The sequence below is a fragment of the Nicotiana tabacum genome, chromosome 1 (genome assembly GCF_000715075.1).
Source record: "Nicotiana tabacum cultivar K326 chromosome 1, ASM71507v2, whole genome shotgun sequence".
In the NCBI taxonomy this organism is placed as follows: Eukaryota; Viridiplantae; Streptophyta; class Magnoliopsida; order Solanales; family Solanaceae; genus Nicotiana; species Nicotiana tabacum.
Genome location: NC_134080.1, coordinates 87,313,009 through 87,330,260, shown reverse-complemented (window position 1 = coordinate 87,330,260; position 17,252 = coordinate 87,313,009). Strand labels below are relative to the sequence as shown.

The 17,252-nt window shown below is 32.7% G+C and overlaps 1 protein-coding gene across 2 annotated transcripts; it reads right to left on the bottom strand.

Moving 5' to 3' along the window:
- Positions 1 to 1,574: 1,574 nt before the first annotated feature.
- Positions 1,575 to 11,958, bottom strand: LOC107769298 (histidine kinase 5-like). Of its 2 annotated transcripts, none has more exons than XM_016588502.2 (13): positions 11,423 to 11,958; positions 9,677 to 10,604; positions 8,207 to 8,263; positions 7,803 to 8,030; positions 7,510 to 7,603; positions 7,217 to 7,423; positions 6,774 to 6,904; positions 6,164 to 6,213; positions 5,224 to 5,582; positions 4,986 to 5,089; positions 3,772 to 4,572; positions 3,032 to 3,205; positions 1,575 to 2,000 (listed from the first exon to the last, which is right to left on the bottom strand). In XM_016588502.2, the coding sequence occupies exons 2-13, from the start codon at positions 10,400 to 10,402 to the stop codon at positions 1,878 to 1,880; spliced, it is 3,054 nt and encodes a 1,017-aa protein (XP_016443988.1). In that variant the 5' UTR covers positions 10,403 to 10,604; positions 11,423 to 11,958; the 3' UTR covers positions 1,575 to 1,877. The 2 variants fall into 2 exon arrangements, with proteins under 2 accessions (XP_016443988.1, XP_016443989.1); XM_016588503.2 differs by having other exon boundaries at positions 11,514 to 11,958.
- Positions 11,959 to 17,252: the final 5,294 nt, after the last annotated feature.

Genomic DNA, 17,252 nt, shown 5'->3' with positions numbered 1-17,252 from the left:
TATTTTTGCCTAAAGTTTGGCCTGACTTGCAAAGGCAATAGGCAAACTTCAATTCATAGTGTAAGGCAAACTTCAATTCATAGTGCGAACTTCAGACTAATTAGCAAAGCTCTCACATCAATTCTCAACAAGGCCGAACCATTGGAAGTTTATTCAATACAACAAGTTTGAAGTTTGAACTTTTGAATTTTTTGCTTGAAGTGTGGCTTTATCAAAGTAAAACTTCAAATATTTTCGCCTGAAGTTTGGCCTGACTTGCAAAGACAATCGGAAAAACTTCACTTCATAGTGCAAACTTTAGACAAATTAGTGTGAAGTTCTTAAGTTTGTAGTATAAACTTCAAGACAAAATCATCTTGTTATATTTGAATTTCAGATAATTTTTTCTGAAGTTTGGCCTGATAGATGCAAACTTCAAACAAAGTTTAACCTGGTAATGTCTGAAGTTTGGTCCTGCAGTCCCAAACTTCAAACTCGTATCTTTGAAAACGTTCAATAATTGAGTCCCGGATGCTTCTTCGAGTTTCATGCTCCCGGACAATGTTCAGTCTCGTTTTCAACAAGGAATGCATGTCCAAGAATTTCAGTCAAATAATTTTGAATTAACAAACCTGAAATTGCAGTAGCAAAATCTTCGAAAATTTGAACTCGAGACTCGAACAGTTTTAATGGAGTTCCATGCTTTGTACTTCTAGTTCAAATCAATGTTAGTATACGTTCATTCAACTTCATATTTAAATAACTAGATGATTTTAAGATTGGATCTTCATCATCTCAATTATTGATTTGAGTTTTCAAGTTCCTTTAATAGTGATTTTAACTCAAAACTCATACCTAGTGCTAAATTGTTGTGTACTTTATATCCAATCAATAATACTTACAGAGTTTTATGTGTTTGAGAGAGAAAAGAAGAAGAGGAAAAGAAGAGGAGAAAGAAATGAGCGCATAGGTTGCAAGAGAAAGAAGAGGAGGCGACAACTGGTCTGAAGTTGTCAAAATTAGGGTATAGGTTAAATAATTTTAAAAATATGGGTATAGGTTAAATGGGGGAGACCAAATAGAGCGCCCAATGCAATTTGTACTTTTTTTAGTTAAGCTGTTCAAGCTTTTAGAAGGGAAAAAAATTACTTTTGAGTAGAAGTAGAAAAAAGTAGTTTTTCTCCAAAAGATTTTTTTTTTTAAAAAAAAAACATTTTTGAGAAAAATACAATTATAAGCACTTTTTAAAACCATGATCAAATATTAATTGCTGCTCAAAAGTATTTTTCACATTAAGTAATCAAACGCAGATTGCTTCTTACCAAAAGTAATTTGGTAAATAAGTTGATTTTAGAAGCTTGGCAAAATAGGCTATTATTGCACTAGCTTTTGCTTTCCAGATGATTTAACATTATTCTAAAATGTTTCTCAAAGTGAAAGGGTTCTTGTTTGTCCAACTGGGAAAAGGTTGAGGAGATCAATTGGAGTTTATTCTTTATTATCAACACGAACAGAAGTAACAAATTGGAAACAACATCCGTTAGTATTCTGTTGCAGATCCTGGTGGGGTGAGTATGTATTAAAGAAAGAGCTTAAGTAATATACACTGATAGTGTAACGATACATAATGATGCTCGTACCTTATTCCCTCTCCAATGGAATTCATAAAAAACCTTTCCATTTTTGTTAAAGTCCACATCATCAGTTTCAGATGGCCGCTATGAGGACTAGTAGAGGAACAGAAGGCAGACTATTAATGTACATCGATCATGCATTCTGAACAAGACAACTAGTTGCACAGCAACTTGATACACTGATTACAAAATTTCCTAACACATTCATTTTTTTCTTTTTTCTTCTTTTCCTGTACAGTTTGCATACATTTACAAGGAAAGATGTCATGGCAGATACTCTTGAAGACACTCTTTTAACTTTTGGAATGTAACTGGCTTTGATACAAAAGAGTCCATACCATTTGCATAACACTCTTCTGCACTTTCTGATAATGCATTGGCTGTCATCTGCAATAACGTAAACGAGTTTCATCAGTAAGCAGCAAAGAAAGGATTGCATGAAACGACGAAAAAACAAGGAGGCTAGCCACATAAATGTCCTAGTATTCGGAAGCTTCAATGTCTTAGCAACTTAGGAATAGCCTGATTTTTTTAGATGACTCCAGTTAGATCACAATGCTTCAATCGTTTGTGAAAGGGTAAGAAACTCTTCAGGGTGATAAGCAATAATTGTTACTGTTATGCTTTCTTATAAGGGTTCCCCTTCTCCGGATTTATCCCCGTGAGGGCGGCGCGTGTGAGTCAACGTTGACATTTTCAAGGTGTGGATCATACCTTTGGCATTATCGATCTTTTGCAAATATGGCAATGAAATCTCTCTGTTCACTCAAAATGAGGACAAATATTTATGAGTCAGGATCACATTTCCATTTGCAATTATAGGATTTGAATGCATTTATTTTTGAGGTTGGAGCCACCTTCGGAAAAGTTTAGCAACTATCTGATTTAAGGACCACCTAGATTTTGAGTATTTATGAGATTAAGATCTCGAAAGCTGGCAAAGATCCCAATTATTTTGGATACATAAAATTGTAGTCAATCCAACATACTCTTTGTGTATTTCATTAGTTTGGCTCTGCTCCTACTGACTTACCATTTTCAAGCTTCTTGCAGAACGCCCTAGACATCTCAATTCTTTTAATCGTATAGGCCAAAGAATACAATTTAATCTATATGAGAAGAATGTTCCAAACTATACTCTGGCAGGAAGATCACATCAGTGCCCAAAGATTCACTTCCTATGTTCATAAAGATTCAAGTTACTTTAGCATGATAAGTATTAAATTAGAACATTCAGTCCTACAATTTTTAGTTTGGTGCATATGTAAGGATGCTTATATCACAGAACAGCAAAATAATTGTCAAAGCACCAACAATAGAAAGAAAAAGGAACAAGAAGGAGATAAAATAGAGTGTGATATGGAGCTATGGAGGCAGTAAAGCATAAATACTTAGGCATTTAGAGTGTAAATTCTTACTGCAATGATAGGAATTCGCTTTGTGGAAGATTCATTGCTTCCTTGTGAGGAATTGGAAGGAGACAATTCTTCATCAATACCAGCATCCTTCGCAGCGTCCCAGTTACCAGATTCCTCAAATGATCGTATCAATCGTGTAGCTTGAAGACCATCCATGACTGGCATGCACACATCCTGCACAAAATAAAAAATTTACCCATGCAAGTTAGTATGATTCGAGAATGAAAACCTCCCTGGCTAATGTTTGATACGAAATGTAAGCCACTAATGTATGTAGAGCATGAGAATAAGTAATTTTCTGCTTATTTATAGGTATATCATCTGCTGCAAACATTGGACAAGACAGCACTTTGTCATCTGGTGCTACGTTTTTTGTTAACTGGATGTAAGCTATTACTGTATGCAGAGCCTGAAAACAAGTAAAGTTTCTGCTAATTTATTGGCATGTCATCTGCGGCAAATATTTGACCAAAAAGCGCATAGTCAGCTGGTGCTACATTTCTTATCTGGAGACTAGATTGATTAAGATCTAACCAATACTTATGGACTGAAACGTCGGAGATCCAAGTCTTAACCTTTTCTTATTTAGATGTTCAAGGACCCTCATTTTGACTGTGCAACAGATCGGATAGTAACATGACCAAGAAACATGGATATCTAGGACATTAAGTGAGGTACAAGCCACCGTGCTGCATACTAAAGTTTTCGGCAAAAGAAAATCAAGTTCCTAGTAAACATACCATTAAAATGAGGTCATAATTGTCGCGTTGAACAGCACGCACAGCTTCTACTCCATTATTCACTATATCTATGTCATGACCCAACTGCTTCATCATCGACCGTGTTACCATCACAAGTATTTTGTTGTCTTCTACTAGGAGGATCTTGGGTTTTGTGGAAGTTTTTAAAGTCTTTGCAGCATTGCTAGAAGAGCACTCAGAACTTCTATCAGGTTGTTCCTGCAGCTGACTTTTTTCTATTTTCTCTGTAATTTCATCTTGATCTCTGTTTGCATCAGTGGACGTTAAACAAGGGGTATGGAAGTGATGATCTACAACACCATTAGTCGTTTGCTCTCTACCGGACGTGCTTGGGTTGCCAGAATTTCGGGTGTGTCTCAACGAAGACTCAGGCTCAGAAGATGTCTCAACAGCATCAGCTACTGAATATGCATCTTCTACTGAACCTGTCTCTTTTGATGTATTGCTATGGGAAGGGAAAGAGTAGGAGTTCACTGGCGACCCGTTACTCTTATTCGAAGTGTTAAACCCAAAACTGTTTGCTGATAGTTTTATGCCTCTTCCAGAACTGTGTGAAGAAAACAAAAACCCTAAAGTGCGCGGTTGGAATTGGAAAAAGCCAGAATTTATATCATCATCATTTTCTTCGGAAGCAGTATCATGATTGTCTATTTCGGAGAGTTCTTCATTGTCATCCGAATTATCACACACAGGCGAAACCTTGTAAGGTAGAATAAATGTAAAGGTAGATCCATGGTGCTCTTTGCTGGATACAGTCATATGACCTCCCATAAGCTCAGCCTGTTCAATTAAAACATGAGGGGTCAAGGTAAGTACTAATATCATAGACACTTCTGCTAAAGTCATGTCGCCATAAGTGAAAATTGTTATGCACTAAAATGTAGCCATTTTTATGGGATCATAAAATGATGCTTTCTAAGAAAAAGCAGCTTATTAACCCAGATGAACCAAGAAAACATAAAAGATTACGCATTGTAATATAAAAGGCCCCATGACTCGATGTGAGGGATGTAACTTCACAATTTGCCACTATATCGGGAAATTTAAGGATATTATCATAGATAATGTTATGACTAAAAATTCAAGAAAGCTAAATTATCAAAGAATATCGACTTGAGTACTGGTTTATTTGTCCGATCATTAGGCTCTTTCTTCAGTACTTTTTAATATTATTGAGCAAACACTTCAATTACCAGTTGTTTGCAGATTGCCAATCCTAGTCCTGTCCCACCATACTTCCGAGCAGTATCTGCTCCAACTTGCATATATTTTTTGAATAGAGTGGGTATTGCATTTTCTGTTAATCAAGGTAAAACTGGCTTAGCAACACGAGAACCATAATTTTTAAAAATGAAATAAAATAAAGAGCCAAGTTATGGCATCATGAATATGCCAATGAACTTAACCAAGAAATGCAGAGTTTATAGGTACCTGGTATTCCAATCCCAGTGTCGTAAACATCACAACGTATCCACACAGTTGCTTCCTGCTGGTTAGAATCAACCACTTCATCTTCAGTTGAAGCTCCATTTTGTTCTGAATACTTGTACCCCCCATTGGTCCGACTTTCATTCGCACCATCAGCATCTTTGCATCCACCAGAGCCTTTTCGAACAAGGGCGTTGTGAGATGGTGATGTACAGTTATCCTCCTTCCATATCTTTGCTGAAACCTTTGAATTATCAGAAGCCATCCTCTTGTGGGATCCTTGTTTCACAAGAGGAGATGGCTCGGCAACCACATATAGCTTTATACCAACCTTTCCTTCATGAGTAAATTTTACAGCATTGCTGCATAACATAAAAGCTACTTTAGTGCACCTAAGATAACTGCGCATAACGCAGTGTAAAGCACATGTCAAAACTCAGTAGTTGTGTCTCGGTACATGAAAAGGAGTTCCAAGATGATGAATCAGATGAATGAAGCAAAGGTGGCTGTTAGCGATAAATTTCATCATTAAATAAAAGACATATATCAAGTCTTTACAACAACAACAAAAAACCCAGTGTAATCCGACAAAGTAGGATCTGGGGAAGGTTGAGTGTACGCAGACCTTACCCCCACCTTTGTAAAGGTAGAGAGGTTGTTTCCGATAGACCCCGGCTCCTACATATGTCAAGTCTGTATGAACAGAAAACAATTTCTGCTTGTACCGTACTATGATATCAGGATGCCAGTTGGCATGCTCAAGTAAGGGTGTGCACATTTCATTCCTTTCCAATGTTGAGATCTCTCATTTTCAGGAAATGGAAGAGCAAGACTAAAAGAGAAACCAAAAAATGCAGCAGATGTTTCTACTAATGAGCACTATAGTCTATAGCGCTGATGATAAAGCACCGTGGAGGCTCCAGTCACTGAAAGAATTTCATACCTGATCAAGTTCGTGAGAATCTGGCGAATTCTTAGCACATCCCCGATAACCTGATATAAGGAGAACTCTTCAGTAGGAAGCCCATAAAAATGAACTAGGGGGAAAAACAAGCTGTTAGACATGCTTTTAGTGGTCAAATTTCTGAATCATAACTGCGAAGAGTCAAGGTCAACACACATGTACAAAAATTTCCAAAACTCTCAACCGCTTCCGTAGCACTCATCTCACCCAAATAATTGCAAGAACAATACAAGGTTATAAAAAGTTAGCCTTTCAATTGGATGCTCATCATTGAGTGAAAGCAAGGTTGGTCCGGTATGGGCAAAAGCCAAAAAGAACACATGTGCTGCCTCTTTTCAAATTTGTCTTGAAATATTAAGTACACCTGCTAGTCATAATGTTCTACATATTGCAGAAAATTTGAAAGCTCGTATTCATGTTTGTATATAGTAGATTGCAGGTAAAGGTATTTCCAACTTTATGTAAAGAAATAAGTAATATGTCAACAGATTTCTTTTCTGAGAATTTTTAGTGTCATATTCTTATAATTGGGATCGAACAACGGGGAGAAGCTACCATCAATATAAATAATTCATGGTAGAGCTCTTACCTCAATAGGAACATCTTCAGCGACGTGTCCTTCCAAAGTTAACATTTTCTGTAGTGATGCTGCTGCAGTTTGCAAGACATGCTTTACAACCTCCCTTGGACGGAATTTTGTGGCTTCCAACTTCATTACTCCTGAAGAAGAATTATACAATATTTTTCTTTCAGTACGAACAAATTACTCACGTATATATAGTCATTTATTGATAAGAGAAGAAACAAAATCACTCAGCCACTGACAAATGTTGTTCACGGATAATTCCAGAGTTAATTAGCATATCACTCAGACACTTGTGTTATCCAAATACTTACACATAGAAAAGACAATATGCTTTTAGCAAGGTCATTTTGCGATTGAACTATATTCTTAAGCTTTTATCTAGGAGATAGCATCAAATATTTTAGCAATTACTGCAACATAAAAGAGAAGAGGAAATGAAATTGAACCTGATTCAACTTTGGAAAGATCAAGGATATCATTTATTAGTTGAAGAACCAAGTCTCCTGAAGATAACATTACATTCACAAGCTGACGTTGTTCTTTGTCCAGTTTTGTGTTAGAAAGAATCTCGGTCATGCTGACTACTCCTGACAAAGGAGATCTAATCTCATGAGACATGGTAGCAAGCATTTGTTTTGCTCGCATCGTCTCCTCTACAACAAATAAAGAAGATAACATTAGTAATGATTGCATCTGAGTCCATAATATATACATAAAAGCATATAATATGTAAATGAACCTGTTATGTGAATAGTTTTGTTAAGTTCTGTCTCCTTAGCCTTCTGCACAGCTATCTCTTCTCGTAGCTTTGCCATTCTTTCTCTTTTCCTTACCTGCAATTTGATCATTAACATTGCTACTGAGCTTTCATATATCATTCACCATCAATTAGCAAAGAGATGTAGAGAATCTCGTATTGAACAGACAGATTTTGATGATAAAGCTGAAGTTTTGAACAAAAGAATTCAAAATTTCCTCGGAAACATTATAGCCAGATACCAACAAGAGCTACTGGTAAAGAATTTAACTCACCTGATCAGTTATCTCCATTCCCATATAATTTACACCAATGGTCTCTCCTGCCTTACTGAACACAGGTTCAACATATATTAGAAAGGTTTTTGACCCAAATAATCCTGTATCGAATGTAATTTCCCTCTTTGCCGGTATTCCTCGCTCCAAAACCTCTCTTTTGAAGTCTTGAGATTCCTTTACACCAGCACCAGTAAAAATCTCTACATCTGTTTTCCCTATGATGTCCTGAAAGATAAGTATGATTCAGGAAAGCATATACCAGATTGTAAGAAATGCCAAAGAAATTTCATCAAAGTGAACTGATGAGTTATAAGAAGATACTAATTCCGCTCCAGAGAGAATGAGCAACCTCACATTTTTTAAGGAGAAGTTCTAAAGCATATTATTTAAGGTTGAAATACCTCTTCGCGCAGACTTGGGAAATGATTGTAGATAAAACGATAGCGCAACTCTTTATCCTGCATCAAAGAATATTGGAAAATTTAGTTTCTTCCAAACATATGATATCAAACAATTAATATGCCTTCGAAATAGTAGAAGGAAAATGATAAAGAGGTTAAAGAAGATTTGGAAATGGTCCAACTACTGGTGACAAATGAGGACAATTATATCTAGGAAGTGGGGATAGGGGGAATGAGTACAAGAAAAAATTCATCACACGCAACTTTTAATATCTAGCTAAAAAACTGCTCATATCACTGAAGTATGCAGAGATATTCAGTCAAAACCTTGTTTCTTACAACAATTGAGGAAAATGAATTAGACTACTCTTCGATGCTAGCTATGTGTAGCTTGCATTTTCAAGTACCACCAATTGGGCTATGCTGGAAGTCAGGACTTTCTCATACTTGCGACTGATGCAAACAAACACTAAAAGACATTTTGAGTAGGATTTTTCATGGCTAACAAGAAAGAATAATTTCTATTTGAAATATATGCAAAAGTGATTCCTCCATTATCTAGCTCTAAGTTAAATCAGAAAGGCCATTTTGAAGAAGTCTACCACACAAGCATCAATTGTCAAAACTTCTTTCCTATTTCTGATAGTTGAATTCATGGTTTTAATAACTAAGGTAACCAGTATTTAAATCATTAAGACGATGGGAGAGATTTTTATTTCCCCGGGATGACAGATGGTAGTTGTCAGTAGTGTAGCATATGTGTTTGTACAATGACTTTGTGCTGCAGCTCCTGTACTTGACTTATCCATTGTTCGAGTAGTGTCTGAGGCTCAGGCAAAGCTTTAGAAATGACAAAACTAGAAAGTATGTTACTAGACTTTGGCACCTGCCATTCAAATGATTTGCTTAACTCATTTACTCTCCAGCCTGTTCTCTATCAACTGTTTAGCCAGGCTTGTAGATTAATTAATCAGGTAATTGACTTGCTTATTATGGTGGGGAAGAAAATATCAAATTTATTCACAGAGCATGACTTAGTTTGATGGTAAAAAACATCATATCATGATTTGATTTTGAAAATCATTGAGGAAGATACAACATATGTGAAGCTAATACTAGGCAAGAGCAAATGAAGCTGATGTCCCATTAACTCAGAGAACTGTAATAACATACATGATAATGTTGGAGCAGCCAAATTTAAGACATAGCTGTCTATTCTCTTCATCTGAAAAAGAATTCCATTTTGCTCGGTAGCAGCTTTAACCACTACAAGTAGGAAAGGTACAGAAATTTACATATGAAAAAATGGAAAGAACTAGACTGGAGAAACAAAATTAAGAAGAGAAAATAAATCGGTTAGAAGTTTGTAAAACAAAAGGATACAACAAGGTAACATCTACAGAACTATATAACAAGAGATTGGGAGAAATATTAGGCAAGGTCAGCTAATCATTCTTAGAGAAAACTGACCTGGTGGCCTATGACAACCGGCGCATTTTGGAGGACAAAGTGTAAGAAATTATCTGCTCTTTTCAGAACCTGAGAAAATTCTTCCACTGGAGAGGACTGACTTTCAAGTTTTTCTATGCTTTCCTGTAATTTCTCAATTAGTGTCTGCTCCCTTTGGACGCTCGCTTCCAACAACTTCCCCAAACGTTCAGCTCTCTGCTTCCAGTATTTTATGCTGTCATACTCAGCATCTATTTCTAGTTTGTCTTGAACTCTCACATCATTCCTTTTCTTAGGAACCTCATGGAATATGTATCTCTTCAATTCTTCATCCAATATAGAGATTGGACGCTTATCACCCCCATATCTTTCCTCCTCGAATTGATACTTCTCCAATATCTCCAATTTCTTGAGCTCTGATTCTTGTTGTTGCTTGCTAAGACTGTCAAGCTCTTCTCTGAGTAGCCTTACAGCATTTTCCTGCTTATATTCCCAGTTCTTTACCAAGTAGGCCAACTGAGATGACCCTTTTTCGCTATAATTAGTAAGTTCCGAAAGGCGCATGAAATCAACTATTGTGGAATCCTCATTGATAGTAACCTCCTCCAACATATCTTGATCTAGGCCTGGATTATCTATATTGAATTGTTTTCCAGCTTCATTCATATCTTCAGGCCACATCGACGAAAGTACTTCCACTTCCATGTCCATGTCCTCTGCTTGATCACTTTCCATCTCGCAAACCATTTTAGACTGATTCTATGTTACATACAACCAGAAAGTCAAACTATCGCTGAACTTTACTCAGAGGATGCAATTCTCGCTTCTGAGCTTAATTGAATTGAATTTTCAATTAAGATCCTCAATACGGAGAGCTATAAGGAGAATGCAAAACTGTTCAGGTGCATGTGACCATTCGAGATCCTTCCACTGAACTGCTTAACAAAGTCTGCATACAAAATGGATAAGAAAGATGAGTGTATTTATTCGTAAATGGAAACCATGTTTAGACTTATGTATCAGTTGAGAGACAAGTGCAACAAAGAGCAAATAGATGAATATACACATAATCAATAGGATACACACAACAGATAAAACCAAACTGCAGGCCAAAAGCCACTACACCTTTCTTCAATAGAACAACTATGAAAGCTGAATCTCTCTGAGAAATTTCAACAAGCAATAAGAAGGCTTCTTCTTTTAAGATCCAAATATAGGATGTGAAAAGTGATATCATAATCAGAAAGAACTTTTTCCCATTTGCTTCATCACAAGTCACCAATGAAAACCTTCACTTTTTCAAGTTTTTTGTTATTACAACAGAAGCTAGTCAAATTGTTGGTATATCATTGATTTGAAGTAAAAAATTCTTCTGCAATCAAAAGCTAATGTTAATTGTTGAAGAAACTGTCAACAACTTAAATTATGCATCAACATGAGCAAATGATATGGGGTGGCAAAAGAAAAAAAAATTTAATCAACCCTTTATTGCAACCTCCAACAAGAATATAAAGAATACTACAATTCAAGAACATAATTGGGGTGGGACATATACTTCATGCCTCAAAGATTAATAATTCAGAAGAGAAAACAATTGAAAAATTAGCCAACTTAGATTCATGAAGCAATAATCAACTAACTCATAATACAATGAGCAACTCAAATTGTATATTCCAATGAAAAATGGGTTAATAAGCAATGCAAACTGAGATCAAATTTCACGTAACACAGATACCAAAGTCAACTAAATGACTTAAAAGTTGTCACCTTTCTTTGTTTTCAAGAATTCTTGAAACTTTCTATTGAATCAGAACAACAAGAAGAAGAAAGTTGGTTGAAAATTTTCTGAGTTCCCCACCTTCTACTTTTCACTGTAGATCTGAAAGAATCTCTTGAAAGTGCTCAGTCAATGATAAAAATAATACTCCCTGCCTTTGGACCTTTATGAAGAATGCTAAAGGAGACCATGTGAATGCTAAAAGAAAAAACCTCCAAAAACCCAAAAATATATTTTTTTTTAAAACAAAAAATATGTGGAGACCAAACTCAAGAAGCCATGTGCGTTTTGTAAGTCTACTTATTTTCTTATGTTTGTTCCTTTCAATATTTTATAAACAACCCCTCATCACATTTCTCCAAATCCTTCCTTTTATAATTATATGTCTAATTTTTTCGGGTTAGATTCATAGTACTCTTTCGATTCATCTCAAATATGAAAATTGGACAACATTCAGTTTTATGAAAACTCTCTTAGTTTTCTTTCTCTCTCTCTCTCTCTTGTTGTACTATTGTTTAAACAAGAAATGAATCAGCTGCTAGTGACTATAATATAGTTGTAGGAGTCGTATTTTTTTTTTGTGGTGGCAACTAACTAGACAAAGAGGGGTCTGTGTATTCTGTTTCTTGTTTTTTAAATTTGGAGAAGACGGAGGTTGCTCCCCGCCTTTTACGAGGTGACGTACTTTCAAGGCGCGTGTATCTTACTCTCCATCTCTTTGGATGAGTCAGTTTTCCCTCTGTTGTTGACTTGTTGTACTTGTACTCCTTATGTAAATGTATTGTATATATGCGTTATCCAATGATTAACATGAATTTACACCAAACACCTTGTAGTTTAGGTCTTTTGACACTTCACCCCTCTCATTTGCTTTTTGTGATTTACATTTCTTTTTGTCAAGTACTAATAAAATATGGAGTATTACAATATCAAAAGATGAAAGATTCTCCTCTAAATATTGAAAATTACTTTAAGAATTAGTCTAAATTTATTATACTCTCGTCATCCCAATTTATGTGGCACCATTTGACTTGGTATGACGTTTAAGAAAGAAATAATGATTTATAAAACTTTCAGTGCCCTAAAATAAACCTTAGATATCTGTGTAGCTATAAATTATCTCGTTAAGAATAAAATGAGAGTTTAAAAATTAAATTACTTTTTAATAAAAAAATATTTTTTTGGAATAAACTAAAAAGAAAAAAATATGTCACATAAATTTGGACAGATAAAGTACTTAATTTTCTCATCGTTACATATTGCGGTTCTTAGTTTCGCTATTGTTATTGTAGTCTTTTGCATGTGCACACATGGTGACAAATCATAAAGAGCAATTATGTTAAAACTCCCCTTTGATATTTGTTAATATAACCCTTTGACACCCTTCATTCATAATTTTATATATAACACTTCAAACCCGTTGGTTAATTTTGATATTTAAAATATTGTTGAAACGATTGATCCAGCATTAGTTTTGAAACTTTATGACTTGTTGAACCTATTTCACTTTTTGTAGAATAAGTAGGATATGTTATATAGTATGTTAAACATTCTTGTCTTACCAGTAGTTAGAAGATCGACGTGCCTTAAAATTAGAGAATTTACTTTTTACACATTTTTTCATCGTACTTGAAGAAAAAATGAATATTAGGACTTTATTCTGTGCTTATTTGTGAGTACGTAGTTAAAATTAGAGAATTTACTTTTTACATAAGGGCAAAATAAATATACGCACGTGTTGAAATACATATTAGCATCTGGCCCTTTAATTTTTGGCTTGTCTTTAAATAGGGATAAAGTGTGTAAATTATTTTCAAAATCGGGGATATACAAAATAAATTTTTTTTGGTAACTTACTAAAAAAAGTTACGAAAAAAGTCTTTAATTTCCTCTGCGACCACTACAAACTTTTGTATTACGCCATTTAATTTATATATCCTTTTTCCTCCTTCTATCGTTATTCAATGAAGAAGAATTTAATGTCAAGTTCACTAATACTTTTTTTTTCCTTTCCTTCTCTACAGATGGAGAATTCGTGCAACTTTGAATGAGTTTCGAATTACCAGGGTCCTAGTATAATTATATTGCCAAGTAACTATACATGATTTTTAAAACAGACCCTAAAAGTTATGTGATTTAAAGACTATTCAGCAATGTTATTTTTTTAGTTCTTTCAAATTAAGCTGTCTTATGTTTTTTTTTTAAAGAACCTTTCTATTATTTTCACGTTTATTCCAAAAGTATTTTGAACTTTAGTTTCTATCATTTTCACTTTTTATTCCAAAAGTATTTTGAACTTTACAGATTGATCTCTATTTATTGTAATGATGAAAGAGTCCAAGTAGACCAATTGTTTACCCTAAAATTCGAGTAACAAATTAAACTTATACTGTGGTTTTAAGGATATGTGATTTAATCTAGTATCAATTGATAAACAACGATATATATATATATATATATATATATTAAAGCAAGAAAGTTTGCATTGTGGTTAAGCCAAGTGGCAAGCTACTATAAAGCCACTTGGCAATCTTAAAGAGTTTGTGGGAGATTGTCAAATAAGAAAATCACTTAAGAACTATATATGAAATTCCATTTATTGAAATTAAATTGAAATAAGAATTCTTTTTTTAAAAATAAAGTTCAATCATTGTACTAATATTTTCGAACAGAAATTTTTTATTTGGAAAGAAAAGAATTTTGATATCAATAGTATTTGGATTCCTTTTCTAATATCAAGTGAGAAGAATATATCCTACCGTAATCTAATGTGCAATTTTAATTTATTTTAAAAATTCAATACTTTTTAATGAGTTGAGGAATATATTTTAAGGTTTTAACCTAAAGTTCAGAATGTAGATATATTTAATAATTTATTTATTTCATAATGGATAATCCAAAGTATCTGTTTAGACTAAGTTTTCTGAATTTTAAACAAGTATACAATAAAAATAATTTTTTTAAAGGCTAAAAGCTTCAACAAAAATAATAATTACTAGAAGTTTAATAACATAATATTGTGTCAAGTGTCAAAACAGAAAATGAACATGTGTCCAATTTTAGGACAAACCTCCAACTAATTTGGAGGTTCAAATTTATTTTTAAAAAAAAAACGTTAAGGACACTTTTTTTCCAAAATTCAAAATATCAAAATTTTTAGAATTTTAAAATAATAACTTATTTGCACAATTAAATGACACGTTTTTCTCCCTAAAAGAAAATTAATTTTATATTATTATTTATATGATACAAAATTTAAAAAAATAAAAATAAAAAACTACCAATTCAATTTGGGGAGTACTTTCAAGTTGGAGTTTCAAAAATAGTTTAAAATATAAAATAGGTTAAAAAGTTAAAACCTGCCAATTCAATTAACGTCAAGAGTCTAGGTTCAAAAAATTGAAACCTGCTAATTCAATTAACACATTAATATCAAATCGTTATATTACTTTTCAGGGCAGTTTTTTTAATTTATTAAGCCTGAGAATTTAAAATTTAAAATAATTCAAAACAGAAAACAAGTTCATAAATGTGAACCTATCGATTCAGTTAACATGAAAAGTTCCTCCCACGTTTTTCCGGGTAGGTTTTTTTAATTATTCAAACTAAGAACAAATTAGTACATTATTTCAAAGGAGGGAACAGTTACATGTTTTGGGATTGAAAAGAAAAATCCAACTTTTATTGTATGATTAAAGCTTTTGAAAAAAAAAATCTTATCCAAGCTCTAGATAACTCCGAATTTTTAAACTTGTGGTTAAAATTCTGAATCTAAAATAAAACTCCTATATACAGTTGGTCTCCTATATATACAGTTTTTCCAACTTTTACACTTTCCAACTTGAAAATTATAGTAGAAAAATTCAAATATTAGTTATGTTGTAGGATGAAATAGTGTCATCCATGATGGAATCGTCCTGAATATTCCCTAAAGAAAACCGCAAGAGATGGACCGAATCATTGTTGCAAAGTGAAATTCAAATCGAGGATGCACACAAGAAACATGAAAAGGTATAATTTAATTAGATATAGTTCTACATGAGTTTATGTTACTTTAGTTTTTCTGGAGTGTATTTTTATTTAAGTTTTCTGCCCGTGTTGATAGAAGTAAGAACAGTCCAATATGTTGAATGACCTATTCTAAGAATTCAAGGAGCCAACAAATAAGGTACGGGATGGATCTCTCACTTCTAAGAGAAAGACTACATTCAAATCTATCTCTCCTAAAAGAGTTGCTAGAGGATTACAAATACAGAATAAAAATGAAATATTGAATGCAATTTATCATATACATATATCAATAGAATAGGGGTATATTTTTGTAATTTAATTTAAGAGACCATATTTACTCAAATTATTGTAGTAATCAATCAAAATATTTTAATCTTATATAGTAATTAGTTATGAAAGAGTCTCATAAGTTGAGTTAAGAGCTAAGCTAATAATTAGCATTTTATAAAATCAATATGATTTAATGTACTCAAATAAACTAAATTGCATTTTGACATGATATTAAAAATCAATTTAAAAATAAAAATGTTGGACTTATTTGAATTTGAGATGAGAAATCTTTTTATATTAGGATGAGAAAAGTTTAAATTAAGGATTTTCAAGTAACTTATTAAGATTTTAGAAATATAATAAATTTTTAGTTATAGGTAATTTTAATAACGATTGAATTATTACATTAAAAATAACATAGGGAGAAAATCTAATTTTTAATTGTAGTACAACTAAATAATCATTAAAATAACTTTACCCGTAATTATTAATATAGGTCATGTTAATAAGAATTCAAATTATTATCAAAATATTACATTAAAAAAAATCTAATTGTACGAACTATTACAATAATTATTAAAAATAATGCTAAAAATTTCATGAAAGGCTTTATTGATAATAATTATTAGTATACTATAACACGGAAAAATTATTAACTGTAAGTTATATATATTTATATTTATAAAGGTATGGACTGTTATTTTATTCCCTAGGAAAAATGCAAATATTGAAAAGAAGAAAGGATGATTTTTTTTTAAATATAAGTTATTTGCTAATAATAAAAAAAAACAAAAAAATATAATAGTCTACTTAATAAGATATGATTTTAGTTATAAAAATGTTGGACAAAAAAAAGATCATCCTTATAATAATGCTAACTTCATCTGAGTTAAATATCTTCTAACTTCAAATGAAGATTATTTCCTATCATATTATTATTTTATCATTATTATAAGTCAAAACGAATCATTATTCCATATTGGACTATTTCTAAATAAATATATTTTACAAATAAACTACTTTATTTGTTTTATCACAAGTTACAGGTAGAAAGGAAATGATGATGAACAAATAACAAATGAGTTAGAAAAATAATAAATAAAACTTTAATTATTCGCTCAGTAAAAAAAGTAGTTGTATTGAGGTTAAGTCAAGTGGTAACCTAATAAATAAAACATAAGTTAATAGAAAGCCACTGAGCAATTTTGACAATATCTATAAGGTTATGTAATAAAAATTAATTTGAATTGAAGGATAAATTTTTGAATCTATTTATATAGTTTTTGAATTTGATTGACATACAAATTTTTTTTTAATAAAAATATGTATAGTAATTTTCTACCGCATTATTCTTTTATCATCATTTAAGTTAAGATTATTATAATCTCATATGGGACTATTTCTAAGTAAACATGTATTTACAAATGAATCACTTTATGATTTTCATCATGAGTTACGTAAGAAGGGATTAAATATTGTAATGACAATGAAGGATAAATAACAAATGAAGCTAGATAATTAGTAAATAAAGATTTTTTT

Excerpts from the sequence above, each read along its gene's own strand:
- LOC107769298 (XM_016588502.2), bottom strand. The coding sequence starts at position 10,402 with ATGGTTTGCGAGATGGAAAGTGATCAAGCAGAGGACATGGACATGGAA. Across the intron at positions 8,031-8,206 it reads TCCCAAGTCTGCGCGAAGAG|GACATCATAGGGAAAACAGA; the intron begins GTATTTCAACCT and ends CTTATCTTTCAG. Across the intron at positions 2,001-3,031 it reads AGCGAATTCCTATCATTGCA|ATGACAGCCAATGCATTATC; the intron begins GTAAGAATTTAC and ends ACGTTATTGCAG.